The 21,730-nt window shown below is 38.0% G+C and overlaps 1 protein-coding gene across 2 annotated transcripts; it reads left to right on the top strand.

The window, feature by feature from the left end:
- Nucleotides 1-661: 661 nt before the first annotated feature.
- On the top strand, nucleotides 662-19,786 carry LOC114248135 (uncharacterized). 2 transcript variants are annotated; one of them, XM_089732915.1, is made up of 11 exons: nucleotides 662-3,860; nucleotides 4,579-4,727; nucleotides 4,976-5,297; nucleotides 6,437-6,649; nucleotides 10,755-10,991; nucleotides 11,750-11,935; nucleotides 12,822-13,061; nucleotides 13,289-13,543; nucleotides 13,813-14,026; nucleotides 14,715-14,845; nucleotides 16,544-19,786. In XM_089732915.1, the coding sequence occupies exons 1-11, from the start codon at nucleotides 3,795-3,797 to the stop codon at nucleotides 19,574-19,576; spliced, it is 5,046 nt and encodes a 1,681-aa protein (XP_089589041.1). In that variant the 5' UTR covers nucleotides 662-3,794; the 3' UTR covers nucleotides 19,577-19,786. The 2 variants fall into 2 exon arrangements, with proteins under 2 accessions (XP_089589041.1, XP_089589042.1); XM_089732916.1 differs by lacking the exons at nucleotides 662-3,860; nucleotides 4,579-4,727 and having other exon boundaries at nucleotides 5,205-5,297; nucleotides 10,755-10,959.
- The last annotated feature ends 1,944 nt before the right edge of the window (nucleotides 19,787-21,730 follow it).

Genomic DNA, 21,730 nt, shown 5'->3' with positions numbered 1-21,730 from the left:
AGTTTATCATCATTAATCATTGTTCATTGAATCATTAATTGATTAACAAGAACAAGTAGCACAAACGTATCGCAACCCAGGAAAGAGACTTTAGTTGTACTAAAAATGTTATATCCATGCCTACCACTTAGCAATAACCGATGTGCAGCGGCTTGGCTCTAACTTGACATAGCTGATTGATGGCCACCACTCATCATCAGGTGGACAATGTGCTGGTCTAGCTTTGATGATAGTAAAATGAAAACATAACGGCGTGGCCACGACTGAGGAAACGTTTCTCGCCTAAGAGCTGACTTTCAGTGAAGAGATTTTTTCATATGTTGGTAAGTACCTACATGTGGAAAGTTTCTTCGCGTTCACGGTTTCTTTTTCTATTGATAGACAGACGGACTCACACCTCCCCGCAGTAGTAACAATTGTGGACGATTCACCTTGAGACACGAGGTCAAAAGTCAATTTTATTGTATTGTAATCACTGTTTTCGGACCCTTAAAACTCGAATCAACACTACTTCGTTGCAGTAATAAGCAGTATCAAGATAGTCTCCAGGGCATAATTAAAACACACCCAAAGCAAAGCGTAATTACACAAACAAAATAAATGACGTATGGCTTTCGTGGACACACGTCAAGTATAAATTATTTAGAATAAAATGGTACATAACTACTGTAAAATTTGAGCCCCGGCATAGGCGCCTCACTCGTTTTGTTTCGTCAATCGAAAAGTAACTATCGTCTTGAGAATCGCGAAATAAAATAGTGTTTCTTGTGTGAGCAGCTGTAAATCGATATTCATACAAAGCAATGATTGTCTTGTCACTAGCATTTCAGAAACTTGCCTTGTGTCAATCAGTCGTTACCCGGTTTTACTATGTTTTTCAGTTTCAATTACAACCAAAATAAAAGAAAGAAAATTAATTGTATTAGCGTAAAATTCTGTAATACCTACTATTTTTGTTGGGTAGGCACATACCATCACCCTGCTTATTTCGGCCGTGAAGGAGTTTTTTTTCTACCTAAAGTGATAGCCTTGAGAGGTTATGTTAGCGTAACCTAATAAGTAGGTGATCTCACGGGGCTCACACCTGACGACGTTGCTAACACTAACCCCAGCAAGAGCAGTGCTTCGCAGAATTAACCACCAGATTGGAAACGCGACCAACTGAGAAGATCCAGCGGCAAACTCAGTGGGCTGTGTCTATGGGTTTATTTGCCTGCCGAGCGCCTCGTCGCAAGCGACGGGTTTGACGAGAACTGTGACCGGTGCTTGAGGTACGTAAAAGCAACATTAATGGATGGGTACGATCTGAAATGACGTGCATAGGGCGATGTCGACTGTTTACCATTCGATCCGCAGGATCGGGAATGTAGTTACCGGCGGTCACGATGAGAGTGAGGGCTATCGTATCGTGCTGCTTTTTCGAAATGGTCGAAGGGTGAGAGAGTCGTTATGCTATACAACTAAAACTTAGACTTCATATTTCAAGATGGGTTGCGGCATCCGCGTCCTGATGTCTATGGGCTTCGATAACCACTCAACTATTAGGTTGGCAACTATTAGATTAGCTCTAAGCTGGTTTACTCGTCTAAGCAAAAAAGAAAAGTCTATCCTAAAAACGTACATTAAAGTCGTTTTTAATGACTATAGAAAAAAGTTCTAAATTGTGGATTTAGAAGTATTCTACTAATTACACCATCGTGACGTTAGTTATTAAAAAGCATTGCCCCTTGAAGAATGTAGGCTATATAGCCATTACTAAACTTGAACTGAACGCGGCTATAGCGGGGAATGGCACTAAAAATAGAATCACTATGCAACATCAGGTATTCTTGGTAAACGTGATCTAGCGCCGGGCAACCATCGTTCGCTCATATTACTTTTATTTAATCACTACTGAGCGTTTTTTTTTCTGTTTGTAACGATGTTCATTCCCATGAATAGTTCCCTAGCTACATGCGAATCATGACTCCATTTAACTTTCGGGTTTCTTTCATTTTCTTTGACGGTCGACTTTGTAAAATGAAATTTAATCAAGTCGATCATTCATTGTAGCACCAGGCCACACAAACTTACAAAGAAAAACAATCTTGCTGTTAATAACTGTTTTGTTCGGATCCTCTGTTTTTGTCTGTGTAATAATTCCCAAGTATTGTAGTATATGCTGTGTAAGCGGATGGTAGAATTGCGTTTACCAGATGCAAATTCCGCCTGTATTATAATCGATGGGCTTGTGCAGGAATATGTCATCGACTTTGCATCATTTAGTGTCATTAAACAAAACAGACTGTTTGATGCGTGGCGCAAAGTACCTTTAAGAGTCCTCACAGCAGCCTCAGTACTCCGTCATTTCTGTCATTATCATAAAATAATAAATTAAGACTATCTATACTAAGAAATATAACGATATCAAATACTCCAGACAATGAAAGACTTAACTGCGTTTTCTGTAATATAAATACGAAAACAACGCTTAAACCCCTTAATATCTCTACTTATGAATATGTTAAACAATATTATTTATTATTATTTATGTTTGGAAAATTTCATTATTTTCCTTCATTCACTGACAGTTGAGTGAACTCGTCCATAGATAATAAACTTAATATGTAAAATTCGTCTAAGAAAAATATTTTTAAAACTAAAGAGGTTTTTCTTTACAAACATTTCACTGTGAGACAGTAAATAAATTGTTGGCCAAAGACAGCATCTATACGTTGCATCTGTGAGGATATTTTATTTTTTTATTTTTGTTCCCCGCGAGTGAGTTAAAGAAAGATATGCGCTCTCTTTTATAGAAGCTGCAGTAATATCAAGTACTACAAAATATTTAACATATGAATTGTTATTGCTCTCAATGAAATAAGCAGCATTAACATTTTTTTTTCTTAAAACAGTAATATAAAACAAAAGTCATCGTACCCTATAAAATTCTTTCTTTCTATTCCAATTAGCCAGGCTTTCACGAACAGTATATCCATGATGAATGAATATCGTAGTGTAATAAAATTAGTTCATCCATTCCAAATTTAAATATGTAAATAATAGAGGAGTGAATCACTATATAAGTATGTTACTTCTTTTTTCCCTACCTATGCTGATAGCCTTGAGAGGCTATTTCAGCTTCACCCTAACGTGTAGGTGAGCTCATGGGGCTCAAACCGGAGTGTTGCTAACACTGGCCCTAGTAAGAGCAGTGCTTCGCAGAATCTACCACCGGATCGGAAACGCGACCCACTGAGAAGATCCGGTGAGAAACTCAGTGGGCTGTGTCTGTGGATTAATTCACTCGTCGAGCCCTTCATCGCAAGCAATGGGTTCGACGAGGACGGTGACCGGTGCTTGTGGTACTTAAAAGCACCGGTAATGGATCGGGAGGATCCGTAATAACGTGATTTGGGCGACGTCGACTGTTTATCATTCGGTCTACAGGATCGGGTATGTAATTGATATTAAGTAAAAGAGAACAATACAAATTATATTCATCACGTTAGAACCTATTTCAAATCAAAAGATGCGAAGAGAATAAGAGTATAATCTGAAAATTAAACATGCAGAAGAAAGTGTCAAATTGAAAAAAAATACTCGTTCATGTAAATTTTGATTTTATTTCTGTAACAAAATTCGAAAAAAATAACAATGAAGCAGAATAAGGAGAAACCATGCCAAAATGTGAGAAACAATAAAATATTTTTTATTTGAAAATCAAATACATAGAAATTAAAAATAATATTGATATCTTTTTTTCTAAATAGAATATAACAAAACTCAATACGGATATTGAAAAGAAATCATCGATGAGTAGTCTCATAATATGGAACATTACGAAGGCCCTCGAAATGAATCCAGATCTTAATTTAAAGGTAACTTCTCAGTAAGCAATTGGGGTTAAATGCATGGAGTGTCGGGTTTTGTATAGTTTAAGTAAAAATTATGTTCACGCAGGATTTCCACGACGAATGGATTAGGTATATCGAGTAAAAATTACCTGTAAAATTTAGAAATTTACAATAATAAAATAATAAATTATTGGCGAAGTAAGCTCAGTAAATAAGTAAGCTTTCACGGCTGTCCACCATCCTGCTTATTAAGCCACGAAGCGGTCATGTATTCTGGTTTGGAGAGGGTAGAGTCGTTATGCTATATTCCATAATTCGACTTCATGACTCAGCATCGAAGTTTTTGCATTCATGTTGATGTCTATGGGCCCTTGGGTTAAGTTGAAGCTAGGTAGACCGTAAGCTCATGTATTTATCGCAACCTTTTATTTTCTTAAACACTGTATGTCTGTAAGTCATTCCTCCAATTGTGTATTTTTTATTTATTGCTTATATGGGTGAACGAGCTCACAGCACACCTGGTGTTAAGTGGTTACTGGAGCCCATAGACATCTACAAAGTAAATGCGCCACCCACCTTGAGTTATAAGTTCTAAGGTCTCAGTATAGTTACTATTGTTACTGTTGTTATTGTCATACAGAATATTTCTTGATAGTGATGGTCCACTTTTGCTGTTAGAATTAACGAAGTTTTGGCGGGTTTTTAGAATAACTTTTGATATTTTATTTGATTGTTGGTACAGAAAGCTTTAGTTACCGCTCAGGAGCGCTTAGATCAGAATCCTAGAGAAGTGAACATGTTCTTGTCTGAGGACCCTGAAGGTCGTCACCTCGCGTGCGCTCTTCTCGCCTGGCAACGGCTCGGGCATCGCGGCGGCGACAGTCTCCACCAGTATGTACTTTCACAATACATAATTCATCATGGGACCGCTGATTCGTGTCTATGTTTGAATTAACACCGTAATTACCAATCGCAATCGGCCTTAAAATTGATGCGGGTGCAGGGTTCAAATGGACTCATTATTTCCAATGTCGGCTCTCGTTTAATTATTGTTCGTAAATAGAATTCTATGAATTGTGACGTTTTTTTTTTTTTTATAATTAATTTCCCTCGTTATAGTAATTTATGGATCGTTTCAGATTCTATGAAACTAGAAAAACTGAAGAAAATGAAGCGAATTTCAGAAAAAAACACTGTGTAAATGAAGTAAATTTATCGACGGAAACCGCTAATATTGGAAGTAATTTAAATTATTATGAACCTCAGAATGAATTTAGGTATTCGGCTATTAAAAATGAGAAGTTAGCATATTCGTCGTCGCCTGTTGGTCCTGTTATTAAATTGCCTATTCAGACCAAGATTGTTATGAGGCTGGAGAATACATCAACGACTGCACGACAGTCAAATGCGAAAGAAAAGTCGAAGGAACAAGAGAAAGATATCATGACCAAAATCGACGCTGTGAGTTGAATGACGTTTCATGATGCATAGATGTATTTGTAAAAGTTTTGGTAGCGACTATTTCAATTTATGTGTGTTATCTGTGCGAATATAGACTATTGTCACTTGTGAGCTAATATAATTGTGTCTTATAAAGAAATCTGCTTAATGGTGGTAGGACCTCTTGTGAGTCTGCGCGGGTAAGTACCACCGCCCTGCCTATTTTTGTCGTGAAGCAGTAATGCGTTTCGGTTTGAAGGGTTGGGCAGCCGTTGTAACTATACTGAGACCTTAGAACTTATATCTCAAGGTAGGTGGCGCATTTACGTTGTAGATGTCTATGGGCTCCAGTAACTACTCAACATCAGGTGGGCTGTGAGCTCGTCCACCCATCTAAGCGATTAAAAAAAACTAATTTCAATATCAGTAAGCACCGCATATCAAATTAAAAAAACAATCCAATTTTTTTTTCTTAAAACCTACATACGACACCGCCCTAACTCTGCCGCGAAGCAGTAATATGTTCCGGTTTGAAGGGTGGGAAGTCAATGTACAGACATTGCTCAATACAAAAAAATTGAGACATAGACCTTATATTGAAACATAGTACCTATATATTCGATTTCTTAGTGTGCTTGTTCTTGTCTCGTATAATATGTTTTAACTAGTAGTCCCGGAGTAGTCGAAATTCGACTATAATGTTAATACACTATAGATAAATAACATTAAAGACAAACAATATTAATCTATTCTGAATTTGACCGCAATTTTGTCAAAGTTTGACAATTGACAATAAACAATGAGTATATTTATATGTATGTGTGTCAAATACATGGTAGTGTGCGTAATTTTTTTTTATTCATTTAATGTATTTTTATGTATAATTTAAAAAAAAATTAGTATTGTGCACTCCTTCTCTATATTCTCTATAAGTGAGGGAAATTTCATACTGCTCCGTTCGCGCAATTTTCGTAAAAAGGGCTACAAAGTTTTTGCTTCACGTATTAATATATAGATATATTGCGTAGGCTTGTAAGAGAGCCCATGGCTCGTACGGGGTCCAATGTAATTTTTTTTTTTTTTCGTTTCGATAGTCTAATAAAATTCCAAACTAAATATCACGATCTCGTGTAAATTAACATAATATGCGTACGTTTTAGGCTTGTTGCTTAGACTCTGGTTGCGCGGAACGCTTAGCGGCAATGGAAGCTACAACGAATGAGCTTAGAACGCGCGCAATTAAATTAGCGCGACGCGAGGCCGAACGCGTGGAATTACTCGAACGCGCCGAAGCGGCCTGGAAGGACTTAGAACTGGGTTATGAGAGGCGATTAACGCTTGCGGAAGAGAAGGAAGAAGATTTGACTAAACAGGTCCACAAATGTATTTATTGATTTGTTCTTGCATCATTTCTACGGACTTAAACGATTTGGCAGAGTATATCCTGTTACCGAAAACTTGTGGGGTGTTGTGTAATAAACTACCTACATGTTTACTAATCTAATATACCTACATAACTACACATTTACTGCACTAATCTATAATAGCAATTTCTAAAAACTAGAGGTCCCGCAGTAGTCGAAATTCGACTATAATTAATTGGAACTGTAAGTTTGTGCACTATTATGATTGCATTTTATACTTCTATAATCACAAATTTCGCCAAGACTACACTCTAAAAAATATTAACAAAGGCAAACAATATTTAATCTATTCTCAATTTGACAACAGACGCCAAGAACAAAAGTTTGACAATAAATAGTATGCATGCGTGTGTGCGTTAAATACATGGTATGTAGTGTGTGTAATGTTTTCTTTATTAATTTAATGTATCTTTTATGCATTATTTAAAAAAAATATTAGCATTGTGCACTTCTTCTCTATATTCTCTATAAGTGTGGAAAATTTCATACTCCTCCGTCCGCGCAATTTTCGTAAAAAGGGATACAAAGTTTTTGCTTCACGTATTAATATATAGATGTGAAAGTGTTTATGTTGGGTTTTTACTCAATCACGCAAAGATAGCTGAATAGGTCTCTATGAAATTTCGCACAAAATTACCTATACTTTGTAATAAATACGACAGCTTGTTATTTTGTTTTACTAATATTTGGTAGATAAACAGGTTGTTTTTAAACCGGATAGGGATATATGCAACTTTTTATACTGGGAAAATGTTGATTTCTTAGAAGGACTCGCGCCCTCCCAAAGGTCTTACTACCGCTTAGCTCGTACTCTCAAATCAGATACGGTAGTAACTATGCCCCCTCTCGTAGGCCCCTCAGGCCGACTCGCGGCCTTTGATGATGACGAAAAAGCAGAGCTGCTGGCCGATACATTGCAAACCCAGTGCACGCCCAGCACTCAATCCGTGGACCCTGTTCATGTAGAATTAGTAGACAGTGAGGTAGAACGCAGAGCCTCCTTGCCACCCTCGGATGCGTTACCACCCGTCACCCCGATGGAAGTTAAAGACTTGATCAAAGACCTACGTCCTCGCAAGGCTCCCGGTTCCGACGGTATATCTAACCGCGTTATTAAACTTCTACCCGTCCAACTCATCGTGATGTTGGCATCTATTTTCAATGCCGCTATGGCGAACTGTATCTTTCCCGCGGTGTGGAAAGAAGCGGACGTTATCGGCATACATAAACCCGGTAAACCAAAAAATCATCCGACGAGCTACCGCCCGATTAGCCTCCTCATGTCTCTAGGCAAGCTGTATGAGCGTCTGCTCTACAAGCGCCTCAGAGATTTCGTCTCATCCAAGGGCATTCTCATTGATGAACAATTCGGATTCCGTACAAATCACTCATGCGTTCAACAGGTGCACCGCCTCACGGAGCACATTCTTGTGGGGCTTAATCGACCAAAACCGTTATACACGGGAGCTCTCTTCTTCGACGTCGCAAAAGCGTTCGACAAAGTCTGGCACAATGGTTTGATTTTCAAACTATTCAACATGGGCGTGCCGGATAGTCTCGTGCTCATCATACGGGACTTCTTGTCGAACTGCTCTTTTCGATATCGAGTCGAGGGAACCCGCTCCTCCCCACGACCTCTCACAGCTGGAGTCCCGCAAGGCTCTGTCCTCTCACCCCTCCTATTTAGCTTATTCGTCAACGATATTCCCCGGTCGCCGCCGACCCATTTAGCTTTATTCGCCGACGACACGACTGTTTACTATTCTAGTAGAAATAAGTCCCTAATCGCGAAGAAGCTTCAGAGCGCAGCCCTAGCCCTAGGACAGTGGTTCCGAAAATGGCGCATAGACATCAACCCAGCGAAAAGTACTGCGGTGCTATTTCAGAGGGGAAGCTCCACACGGATTTCCTCCCAGATTAGGAGGAGGAATCTCACACCCCCGATTACTCTCTTTAGACAACCCATACCCTGGGCCAGGAAGGTCAAGTACCTGGGCGTTACCCTGGATGCATCGATGACATTCCGCCCGCATATAAAATCAGTTCGTGACCGTGCCGCGTTTATTCTCGGTAGACTCTACCCCATGATCTGTAAGCGGAGTAAAATGTCCCTTCGGAACAAGGTGACACTTTACAAAACTTGCATAAGGCCCGTCATGACTTACGCGAGTGTGGTGTTCGCTCACGCGGCCCGCACACACATAGACACCCTCCAATCCCTACAATCCCGCTTTTGCAGGTTAGCTGTCGGGGCTCCGTGGTTCGTGAGGAACGTTGACCTACACGACGACCTGGGCCTCGAATCAATTCGGAAATACATGAAGTCAGCGTCGGAAAGATACTTCGATAAGGCTATGCGTCATGATAATCGCCTTATCGTTGCCGCCGCTGACTACTCCTCGAATCCTGATCATGCAGGAGCCAGTCACCGTCGACGCCCTAGACACGTCCTTACGGATCCATCAGATCCAATAACCTTTGCATTAGATGCCTTCAGCTCTAATACTAGGGGCAGGCTTAGGGACCCCGGTAACCGTACTCGTCGAACTCGACAAAGAGGTCGACGTGCAACCTAACCCATGCATCAGCCCGCTGAGTTTCTCGCCGGATCTTCTCAGCGGGTCGCGATTCCGATCCGGTAGTAGATTCATTCGCGAAGCAGCTACTCTTGAGCTGTTAGGTCTCCTTCGGAGGCGCTCGGGTAGCTGTTAGCAAATCCCACCTCTCCTGGCTGAGCCTTTGCTCGCTCACGTGTCCTGGTGAAACTGGAAAGGCCTTCGGGCCACCAGTAAACTTTCAATCATAAAAAAAAAAAAAAAAAAAAAAAAAACTGGGAAAATGCACACGTTGAATTCTTTCTGAATTACAAACTCAATTCTGAAAATTAATAATGTGAGTCGAACCGCGAGGCATGTCCAATTTTACATATATTTATGTATACTGTTTTCGTACGTTGCCTCAATAGATAGATAGAGTGGTTAGTGAGCGTGATTACTATGCCACGGAATCTGGGTTCGATTACCGGTCGGAGTATTTAGGCCGTATTTGTTTTGGCGGTACTTATTTATTTATTTATTTAGAAAACCAACAGTACAATACAAACGTTAGTACAATACAATATATTAGATTGGGGCCGTCGAATATCTTCCATATTATTTACTATCTGTTGCGCTAGCCATCATACAACGCAAGATATTTGACAGATGCCTGAATCTCGCTTACGACATTTTCAAGATAAGCCTGCATATACACAAGTTCCGAAAAACAACACCCGGACCGTCGGTTTACCGGGCAAATATCACCCGCTCGGTATAAGATCTTTCGTCGGTCTACCGAGCAAATATCACTCGCTCGGTGTTAAGATCTTTCCCTTCGTCGTTTAAGCCTCCCAAACTATCCATTTATTTACCTGTATTTACTACCTTGCCTACCTTTACTATTTATTCGTTTACTCTATTTAATTCCTCTTACTTTCATCAGCATTACCACCTGTCCACGTTTTCGACAATGAATTATTAGTGATATATGTTTGTAGTAGTAGTCAAAATAGACAATACAGTATTTACAATTGTCAGAAATTAAAATAATTATTCACATTTAATGGCAACGTTGTTGCTGTTGATGTCCATGAGCGATAGTGAACACTAACCATCGGGTGAGTTTTATGGCCGTGTGCCATTGAAAATAAAAAAAAAGGTGCAAAGAACACTTTATTACATACTTATCATAAATTACATGAACAAATAACAATACGTGACTTTTTTTTTTTAATTAATAACATTTGAATGCATACGGAATACGAAGAAAAACACATCTGAATGTAAAAACAATTCAGTTGGTTATTTTCTTGTAATCGTAACGACAATTACGAGCTGTAACAAATAATAATTCACAGGTGATATTATGTATAATTCTGAATTATTTCGAAAAACATCTAAATGGTTTCAGATGCTGTTTCTCTTAAATAATGTTAATAAAAATTAATAGCACTTTAGAATCGTATTTTATTAGAAAAAATAATATTCGAATGGCACTAATAAATAAAATGTCACAGATAAAAAAAATCATAGAAGATCGGAACGGGTATAAGAACGATTGTACGACGATGGCCGAACAATTAAAATGTAAAGTAGAAGCGGCTGAAAAGGATCGCTCGCGTCTTAAAGATGTAGAAAAAGAAATCAACAGTCGCGCTTGTATCCGTTTGAAGCTTAGTGAAGAAATGGCACGAGGTGATGCAGTACTCGCAGATGCACAGTGTAAGTCGGCGCAGCTCACCAGGGACCTTAGAGTAAGACAATAGTTTTTTATTATTGCTTTTTTGAAATCCTCAGATAGACAAGTACCCTCCTACCATGCATTTCTGTACGTGTTCGTGCCCATGGACGTCGACAATGTCGGGAATACAGATGGGCTGGTGCCAACCGTGAAGTTCTTTTCTTAGGCCTCCATTAAAAAGGATTGTCATACAGTTACCCTCCGGTCACCATCCTGGTCGAACCCGTCGTTTGCGACGAAGGGCTCGACAAGCGAATTAACCCATAGACACAGCCCACTGAGTTTCTCGCTGGATCTTCTCAATGGGTCGCGTTTCCGATCCGGTGGTAGACTCTGCGAAGCACTGCTCTTGCTAGGGTCAGTGTTAGCATCATTTCGGTTTGAGCCCCGTGAGCTCACCTACTAGTTAAGGTTACGTTGAAATAGCCTCTCAAGGCTATCAGATTAGGTAGGGGAAAAAAAACTGTTACCCGATCTTTAATTTCTTATTAAACATTGAAATTAAGTCTTTGATTGCTCACCCGTGCTGGGATTACTATGTATTCCATTTCTGACACAAAGTAACCAGATGTAAAATTCAGATTATTCATATATTTGTTTATTTTGTCTACCTTTAATATTCGAATAAAATCTACCCCTGACGTATTAAGTAAAATAGTTCAATCTATGATTTGTCGTTAGTGTTATAAGGATTCCTTAGCCTATATTATAGAGAGCACTTTAAAAATAATTAAAACTTAACGTTCTTAATGTCTTTTCATGAATGAATAGTTTAAAGAAGAGCAAGTACGACGAAAACTATCCACAATTTCAAGTGACGCGGAATCTGCCAGAGCACTTGCTATAGAAGCAGAGCGTGCTATGCGCGATGAACTAGGCGCTTTACGTGATCAAATGACGAATGTATCCAATCAACTTTTGGAGGAAGATGCTGAAAATTGCAGGATAAAAAATGAGGTGCTTATAATTAAATTAGTACTTTGTGATCGGCAACAAACTGTCAGTAATAATAATAGAAAATGGATTTGGGAAAGCAGAACTTTGAGGGATAGATTTTATATACATTTTTTGATCGGAAGTAGCGCCCATACGAGTGATTTTAAGTATTCAGTAAATTGTTGATTGTCTATTTGAAATTGATTAAATCCACGTGAATATAAATAATTAGGCGTAAAAATGCTGATGATATTGATGAAAGTAAATAGTTAAATGAGCCGGATAGCAATATCGAAAAGTATTCTATTTAAAATAACTTAAGCGTCAAAGTAGGTACTCCAAATTGTCATTAATGATATCGATTATTAAAAAAAAAATCCTTTAATATCATTAATATCCAGCTTTAACGCACCGTTACATTTAATTTGCGACTTTCAAATCTAAATCTGCAAGAAAGAGGAACTCTTATTTCAAATCGCAATTAGACAGCATCTTATGTTCTTGTGGAGCATGCTGCAATCCCGTATGAGTAGATGCCACCATCCGGCATATTGCTGTCACTGTTACATTCATTCCTCTCGGCTTGAATGGGTGAATTATTTGCTTTACCAGTGCAATTCACACTTAATCAATTTGAGGATAATGAGCGATATTTACGTTGTGGTGTCTAAGATTTCTGGTAAGTATAAAATCAGGTGGAACACTTGCTTTTCTTCCTACTTAAGCAAACAAATTAAAGCTATAATATTTAAGAAGACTTAACAAATCTGTGATTGCTGTAAATAGCAGATATCTACAGTCTACAGTAAAAACCCTTACAATGTAGATTAGATAAGATTGACTTAATATTTAAATTAATCAGCAGCGATATTATAAAAATTTATGATGAATTTTGTTGTTACAATAGCTGGAACAGTTGCGTCAAACAAAACTAGAGATGGTAGAAGATCTAGAAGGTTGTAAAATTATGTGCGATGATCGGATGCAGGGGAAGCTAGATGAGTTGAAGTCTAAGAAAGAAGAACTCAAGAAGCTGAGGGAAAAAGTTATCGATTGTCAATGTAAATTACCGATTGATGTAACTGTCGAAGTGAAGCGAACTCCCTCTCTAGCTGCCTCGTGCAGCTGTTCTCCTGACAAAATTATGGTATGAGTATTCTGTGCTGTAACCGAGTATAATTAAGTTATATCACGATTTTAACAGCCATAGAATAGAAACAGAATATAAAGATACACGATTATGGCGTGTCCGGATAGTTAATTAGAATATTATCTTCATGTTATTTTTCTGGGATGTTTTCTTCCAAATGTCTAATTAAAAATTCTTGTTTCCATTTGTTAGTCAATCTCATACTGGCCCTATGTTATTCGCAGGACTCATGTTCCTGCACATCGCTCCGCAGCAAGCTATTTTCGAATTTATTGTCGGACTTATTTCGAGGATTACAAGAAGAGCTTGGAGATATAGGTTCGCAAATGCCGTGCCAGTTACTGAAGTGCTTAGAAGACAAATATAACTGGGATAAATCTAGTGTAGTAAAAACTAACATTAAAAATTATTTCTCGACTCTGCTCACTGGCGAGCTGGATATTGCCATAGGAACGTCTATCGAAAAGTATCATGCGCAGGTTAATATTTTAAAATCTTATTGATTTTAAACTTCAAATTTATTCAACTGAAAAAGCAATTGTAATTGTAAACCAACTACAATGTTAACTCGTTCTTAATTTATTCAATTATATTGCTTATCTTCATTGGAAATGCAATTTCATTCAATGCGTAATCGTAATACTTTCCTTGATCGATTTAAATAAACGAAAAAATTCAGTTTAACTTTATACGTTATTGCTTAAATTTATTATAACCAGTTTAACGATCTGTATGTGAATATTTTAAGTGGGTCGGTGCTTCGTGTGTTGATGAAGCCAAGTCAACTATGGAAACTGAAGATACGAATGAAAGTTGGCAGCAGCACGCTATAGAATGTCGCGCACAGAAATTAGCCACGCAACTTGCAGAACAACTGTTTCAACAACAGGCTGACCAGATTGTACAACAAGCAAGGGATATTGTCAAATCTGGCCACCCTTGTGACTGCAAACCGCCATCAGGTTTAATTTATGATAACTCTTACGTAACGCTTTTATAAACATAAGGCCGAAGTTTTGCTGCTGTTTATTATATCGTTGAATATGATTGATGAAACCTTTGAAATTTCTTTTTAACAGGGCTACATTAAATTACTATATTAAATTACTTCACGCACTTAGAACAAAGGACCCTGTTTTTTTATTTTTTTTATTGCTTAGGTGGATGGACGAGCTCACAGCCCACCTGGTGTTAAGTGGTTACTGGAGCCCATAGACATCTACAACGTATATGCGCCACCCACCTCGAGATATAAGTTCTAAGATCTCAGTATAGTTACAACGGCTACCCCACCCTTCGAACCGAAACGCATTACTGCTTCACGGCGGAAATAGGCGGGGTGGTGGTACCTACCCGTGCGGACTCACAAGAGGTCCTACCACCAGTAAAACCTATTGTTTGACTATTTTACCGAAAATTATACTTTTCACCTTAATAATTTAACTTATTTTTTATTGCCCGTGTAGGCAGACGAGCATACGGCCCACCTGATGGTGAGTGGCTACTGTTGCCCATGGACTTCAGCAATGGGCATGGCCATATCGTAGGCAGTAGGGGCAGAGCCAAGCCGCTGCTTACGATATTGATTTTTGGTTTAATTATGTCTAGAAATTAGCGTGTTTATAATTACGTTTACTAAACATATTACAGTTGCATACCCTTGCGTGGTGAACGAAGCGCCTTTTGACGGCGAAAGATTAGACGATACTACGAGAGAATTGAATCGATTTGTTAGACAAGACCTCACTCAATATAGAGTCCAGTTAGAAGATCACAAGAAGGTTAACTTATTTACACTGTCTGTTTCCTTCTTATTACTACATAAAGAAGAATATCCTAATTAAAAATCGAACTTTCTTGACGCTGAAAAACAAAGGAGAAACCCCATTTTGGGCCTAAGCGTTACACGAATGGGATATGTACCAAAAAATTCGTCTATTTTGCTTGATTAACCTATTGAAATCTTAGCTTCATTGACAATGGCCAAGTGTAGAAAATAAGTTGAATTCAATTTTTTGTTTTAAACAATCTTTGTAAACATCTGCAACACTTATTTCAATATACGTAACTAGCTCCACAAACGCGCGGATTCGAATTAGAGCATCCATAAAATAGGATCGATTTAGTGGAAATCAAGTGTAAAAAATAATTAATACTCTTTTTCTTTAGGATAAATGACTGTTTTTATAGGTATTTTAATCAATGTAAATAGAGTATGGCCATCGAATCGTGACACAACTACTTACAATGGCGGTAATTCAAAATATCTACAACTGACAACATCAAATATAACATGAAAAAGTCGATTTGGTACTTTGAGTTTTTCTATGGTGTAGTTATATTAATAATTTTACTGGTGGTAGGATCTCTTGTGAGTCCGCGCCTCCCGCCCGCCTATTTTTGCCGTAAAGCAGTAATGCGTTTCGGTTTGAAGGGCGGGGCAGCCGTTGTAACTATACTGAGACCTTAGAACTTATATCTCAAGGTGGGTGGCGCATTTACGTTGTAGATGTCTATGAGCTCTAGTAACCACTTAACATCAGGTGAGCTGTGAGCTCGTCGATGGGTATCTAACCTATAAAAAATAAAAATAAAAAAGGCATGAAATAAAATTAAATGAAATGTGATGAGATAATATGGGAGCACGTAATGATTTATATTTTATAAAAAAAAGTTATCATATAAATATAGTATTTCATATAAAAAAGTTTTCATAAAAATTAAAATAAGACTGACCTAAAGGTCTTAGTTACCAGGTCATAAAATCCCTTAAAAAATCATTTCGTGCGCAGCGCGTTTCGCATTACGTTGTTTTTAATTTTTGGCTTTCGTTTGTTTTCGTAAACAATCTAACGCGCGATTTCTCGTAACAGGTTCCATTTTTATTTTAAAGCAACCTGTTGCTGCAACAGGTTTCATAAAAAATTACTCATCTTTAGTAGGAAACAGCCTCAAAAGTATCGTTTTTATTAAAATATCTCGAACAATAAACATAACCTAAAATGTAAACATTGTCTGATTTTACCAATTTGGCCATTGCTGGGAGACCTGAAAATTGGGCTCATGAAACCTTCTTAGCTATTGTAACTTATGCCCAAATTCTAGCACTGTAACGCCAGGCCCAAGTTTGTATGGATTTCGGGTTTGTCCTTTAGGCTTATAATTCACTGTGTGTACGTTAAAACGTGTCTGACGGGTCACAAGCTTGTAGACTGTCGCTAGTACCTGCCATTATCGTCCTAGAGTCATTATATAATTTTGTCTTATATTAATATAGATGGGCAGCCGAGCCCATAGCTCATTTTCAAAGTAGACATCGTAGTTCAAAGATACCATCACTCAGATGCATTCAAAATCTCAATTGCATTAAAGTAATGGTGGTACTAACAAGTACTTACTTACCGGATAGAAAATAGTGAACTGACATTTTTCCGTAAAGATTTGTTAATATTTCTTCTCATTTAGTAAAATATTTTTAGGTAAGACCCAGTGATCGCGCTGTACTCTCCAATAATGAAAATAGTCGCTTGAATAATAATAAACCGTATTTAAACGCAACATATGATGGACACAATGAAAACAGAAGCTTTAATACTGTTAAGAAAACGGCTGTGGTGGAAAATAAGTTATCTAAAGCTCGATCTAAAAATATATCATCGACATCCCGTAATTATAATGATAAACAGGATAAATTTCAAAAAAAAATTGAAAAAGTGAAAAATTCATTTGCTGTGAATTTATGTCTCTGTGATACCGATAAAAAAGATAGTAGCAAAGTTAACCATCGCGGTAATGCGCAACAAATGGCTTTGAACAAGGATAAAGTGAAAGTGAAACAAAAAGTCCAAAGAGATTCAAAAGATTTTGTTGCACCTCAAATTTCAAGTATCAAACAAACAAAACCCATAAACACAATTACATCTTCACCTGTAATTGATAAACTCAAGAAAAACGGAACATCACCGGTACATCGCTCATGTCAAAGTGGTTGCGTCTGTTTACATAAGATTCCATCAAATACATCAATAGACGCTTTGTTGAAAACTCTGGCTACATATAAAAACGAACTAAATACTTCCGAAAAAGTGGTTGAACAAAATGTAGAAAGTGTATCCTCCCCAGTAAAGTCAACTACTAAGACGAGTTTTGACAGTAAAAACAAGAAAGATTCAGGTTCTAAGCTCGATGAAGTAGAAGAGAAAGAAGAAATTATTATAAGCAAGTCTTCGACGATTCCGAAAGCTACTGAGTCTGAGTTTATGGGCACAATAAACTATGAAAAATCTTGTAAATGTATTCCAAGCGATTTTATTGATAGAGAAAATCTAGAAGTTGAAGGGAACAATACTTTAAGATCTAACTATAAATGCGTCAATAGTGCAGAATGTCAATGTGGAAAAACCATACAATCAGATAAAATTACTAGTGAACAACAAACAATGCCAAAGCAGATAAATGATCTCTGTAGTTTTACTCAAACTAACAAAACTCAATCAGAAAAGTCAGTACAGAACCTGGTTTCAGAGAAGAAGTTCAATATTGAAACAAAGTCTAACAGTAATGGTACCCCTGAAGACGTTCCATGTGTTTGTAAGTTTTCAATAAACTTACTTGGAGTTACATTAACAGATACTACGTCTAAGGATGAAAATAAAGTAACTTCTGGTAATAATGAACAAAAACATGTATTTAATTCTTCAAACTTCCAAGAAACAACTCAGCCTGTTCATGACCCTGAAACAGTATCGACTAAAATATTCAACATGAACTGCCAAGACGCTGTTACTAATATATGTCATGAAATAAATTTAAAAGAGGATAATATTCCAATAAATGAAAACATGAACCAAACTAACGACGACGCAATTGCTATCAAAGAAATACAAAAAGAAAGTTCGTCTCTTTGTTCATCAAATACTACCAACATTGATTCCAGAGACTTGGAAGAAAATACTTTTTTTTTACTGGAAAAATATTTAAGGAAAAAGTTGCAAGAGTTTAAAGCTACTTGTGAAACTGACAGCATTCCATTCCAGGAAGAAGAAAAAATTATGTTGAAAATACTTAAAAAAATTAAAGAAACCATATCTGAGGCAGAGTGCAAAATTTCTTGCACGTGTTCGGCGGGTGAACCGCCGGAAGGAAGCTGGGACAGAGCATATAGTCTCTTACAAGAATACATAAAGGCAAAAATGAAACGAGCTCAATGTACTTGTGCTTTAGATAAAGGTACAACTAAGACAACTTGTATGGATGGACTACTAACTAGAATCTCTAGTTTAATAGAATACGATTTTAGACGAATACAAGAATTATATAAAAATAAAAGTGATAGAAAAATAGATGAAGATATTCCTGAAAAAGACACAAATCACCCTATGATCCAAAAATATAAAAAAAGCATTGAAGTAACGAAATCTGATCGATTGGGATTAAAAACTGAAACTAACACGATGTCATGTCAAGCGTTCATAGTAAACGACAAAAAAATGGTAGAAAGTGCTACCAAAGCGGTGCAAATTACCAAAATGAGCAACAATAATATATCTAAGTTAGTTGGGTTTGACCTGGATGAAGAAAATTTTAGTAAATCTATATCTGGTAACTTAACCTCTATAGGTAAAGTTTTGGAATTACTAGTAGATAAAGTTTTACCTAATGAATCTAAAAATATATTACAAAACAAGGCTAATACTTATACTTTCCAGCCTGATAGCCAGACAGTCGATAAAGATCAAAATAATGCTTTAAACTGTAATCAAAACATAGTCAATGTTGTTGGTAAAAATACGTCTAACAAATTAACTGATTCTGTAGAACCGTTGCCTTACATAGGTTGTACCATTGACTGTATTTGCGACAAAAATATTGGATCCTGCATATGCATAAAATCTGCTGTTAAACAGAATACGAGTAAGATTGCAGACCTGTGGAGTACATTTCTGCGCGAAAACAATAAATACGTATTGGATAGTACACGCTTGATGGACAACATGCTCTCGCGTGTTTATTCCGGTAAAGACAAACAAGTATTTGACCTTGAAAGATCTGAGGAGGAACAACAACAATTAATGAAGAAAGAAGAGCAAACTTGTGAAACGATGACTGATGCACCTAGTGTAGACAATATAATTTTAAAAGTGTCTGCTGAAGTTTGTAATGTTGCCGTAAATTTCAATGAGATGACAAATACATTTGATGACAGTGATACTTTAGAAACTTGTTTATCAGATAATGATATAGAAGAATGGTCTGAAGCACAACCTTCATTTAAGCTTCAGAAATCATTTGATAAAACCAAATCACAATTACATTCGCAAATTCACGAAATTGTGGAGTTAAAAAATGACACTACCGGATTAACATCTGGAATTTGTGATTGTAATAAAGTTCCCGTCTGTCACGTGAAGTTGCTTGTTGACCATATTGAGCAAAAATTAATGCAGTCAGAATGCACTTGCGATTCCTTGTCTTCTAACGTGTGCCCAGTACATTCTTTAAAATATTTTTGATCTACTCTGCTGTCTACTGTCTGCTAAAAAGGGTAACAAGAAAGACAAGCAGCTCAATTCTATTGCAAGAGAAACATAATTTGACATTGGAAAAGCCTAATTAAATTTTAATCTTGATTGTGCATCTCATCTCGATTTGGACAAAGTATTGATGACTCAATATTTATGTGTTATTATAAATCTAATAAAACTGGTTCAGTTAAAGCTCCTGATTTGCGTTTTTTTTTATTGCTTATATGGGTGGATGAGCTCAAGAACCACCTTGTGATAAGTGGTCACCGGTTTCTATTGACAAACACAGCACAGCGTAAATGATGCCACCCAACTTGAGAAATGTATTTCATGTCTGCTTTTAGAGTACAACGGCTGCCCCACCATTCAAACCGAAACGCATTTATTGCTTCACGCAGAAATAGCCAGAGCGATGGTACCTACTCGTGCGGGCCCTAGAAGATGTGTCCTACCACTAGTAATTACGTAAATTATAATTTTTGCGGGTTTGATTTTTATTATACGATCTTATTATCCCTTCACCAATTTCCCAAACATTTGTCAAGTACGTATTTCATTAGAAAAATTGGTACCTGCCTACGCGATTCGAAATGTACCGGGCATATCGCTAGATACGAACGCACTGGGTGTCTTATCTTTTAGGCCACGACGACTTCAAAAATATAATGCGTATTTTTAATTTCCTTATAAACTATACTAATATATAAATCTACAGTGGTTTTCACGAACGTTCCGTTATAACTATTAAGCCGTGCGTGCATCCGATTGACTTGAAACTCGGTATCTATGTAGAAAATACATGTACTTAATGGATAGGCTAATATTTATATGAGTGTTGGACTCCCTACACCAGTTGCGGGGGCGTTAATGATGAGAATCTTTGTGGAGGTGGAAAATAATAATGTTAATTTTAAATGCCCACCGAAGCAGACGGGTACAGCTGGTTTCCTTATAAATGTCAATGATTCCACAGCAAGTCGAGATGTTTTATAATGAAGATGCTACTAGGTAACATTATAGAACGTTGGGTTCTATGTTCAACAGCTTGACGCATATTTCACTTAACTTTATTGAAATCTTTGCGCGGTTGTTCTTTGTTACACAAGATTTAAGCATTAAAGTTATCATTAAAATACAACAGGAGTCGCACGATTGGTTCTAATTAATGTTTCATATAATTTATTTATTTAGTAGATAAGATATATAATAGTGTGCAATTGAATATTGATAAAATATCGACAGTAATAAATTGTCTAGACAAGAAGAAATTGCTAAGAAGTGCGTCTTCAATTGTATTCTAAAAAAGGTGCCACGCTGTAGCTTGTAAACCCCATTTTATTTATTAGAATTTGCCATTCTGTAATGGCGTTCATGGGGTACCGTAATCGGTAATAAGGGTGCTGAGAGATCGTCTGTCCACTCACAGCAAAAAAATGTCCATTCATAGCAAAAAGGTTTTACGTACCCACGGGCGGCTGAGTGCCACCATTGTGGTTGCGACTTGGACACAGCAGAGCATACGCTAGTCGCCTGCCCCGCATAGGAGGGGTGACGCCGTGTCCTCGTCGCAAAAATAGGAAACGACTTGTCGTTGCCGAGTGTTGTGGCATCGATGCTAGGTGACGACGAGTCGTGGAAGGCGATGCTCGACTTCTGCGAGTGCACCATCCGCCGCCGTCGAACGAGGGCCAAGGAGGCGGATTTTGCCCAAGCTCTGGCCCTCTAAGTGTTTCGGGTCTCCCTCACATGTCGGCCTGGGAACCGGCGAGGGGGACCTAAGAAGACGACGTGCAAGCTGCTCTGCACGCGTTTTACGCAAGAGCATTCGGGTGATGGAAGGCCGGCTATCCTCGACCCACACTTTTTCTGGTCCAGCGGAGTATTCCATAGAATAGCTCACTCTAACCGGCGCCATCTAGGCGGGCTTCGGATAGCCTGCCGGCCGAGAGGTGGTCGTGGCACCGACGACGACCGGTCGTTGGCGCCGTGGCGGAGGGATGTGCTCCGCACTAAACGCTTCACTTTCCCCCCTTTGCCTTTTCATGAGTTCTGTCTCATGCAAGGTTTGGACGTTGTTTGTTGAGCGACAGGATGTTTTAGTCAGTTCGATTCTGACATGCCCCGCCCTCCATCCCCAGTGGA

The sequence above is a fragment of the Bombyx mandarina genome, chromosome 15, assembly GCF_030267445.1.
Source record: "Bombyx mandarina strain Sakado chromosome 15, ASM3026744v2".
Taxonomy (NCBI): Eukaryota; Metazoa; Arthropoda; class Insecta; order Lepidoptera; family Bombycidae; genus Bombyx; species Bombyx mandarina.
This window is presented reverse-complemented; position numbering and strand designations above follow the sequence as displayed.

Excerpts from the sequence above, each read along its gene's own strand:
- LOC114248135 (XM_089732915.1), top strand. The coding sequence starts at position 3,795 with ATGAGTAGTCTCATAATATGGAACATTACGAAGGCCCTCGAAATGAAT. Across the intron at positions 3,861-4,578 it reads ATCCAGATCTTAATTTAAAG|AAAGCTTTAGTTACCGCTCA; the intron begins GTAACTTCTCAG and ends TTGTTGGTACAG. Across the intron at positions 14,027-14,714 it reads TGACTGCAAACCGCCATCAG|TTGCATACCCTTGCGTGGTG; the intron begins GTTTAATTTATG and ends AACATATTACAG.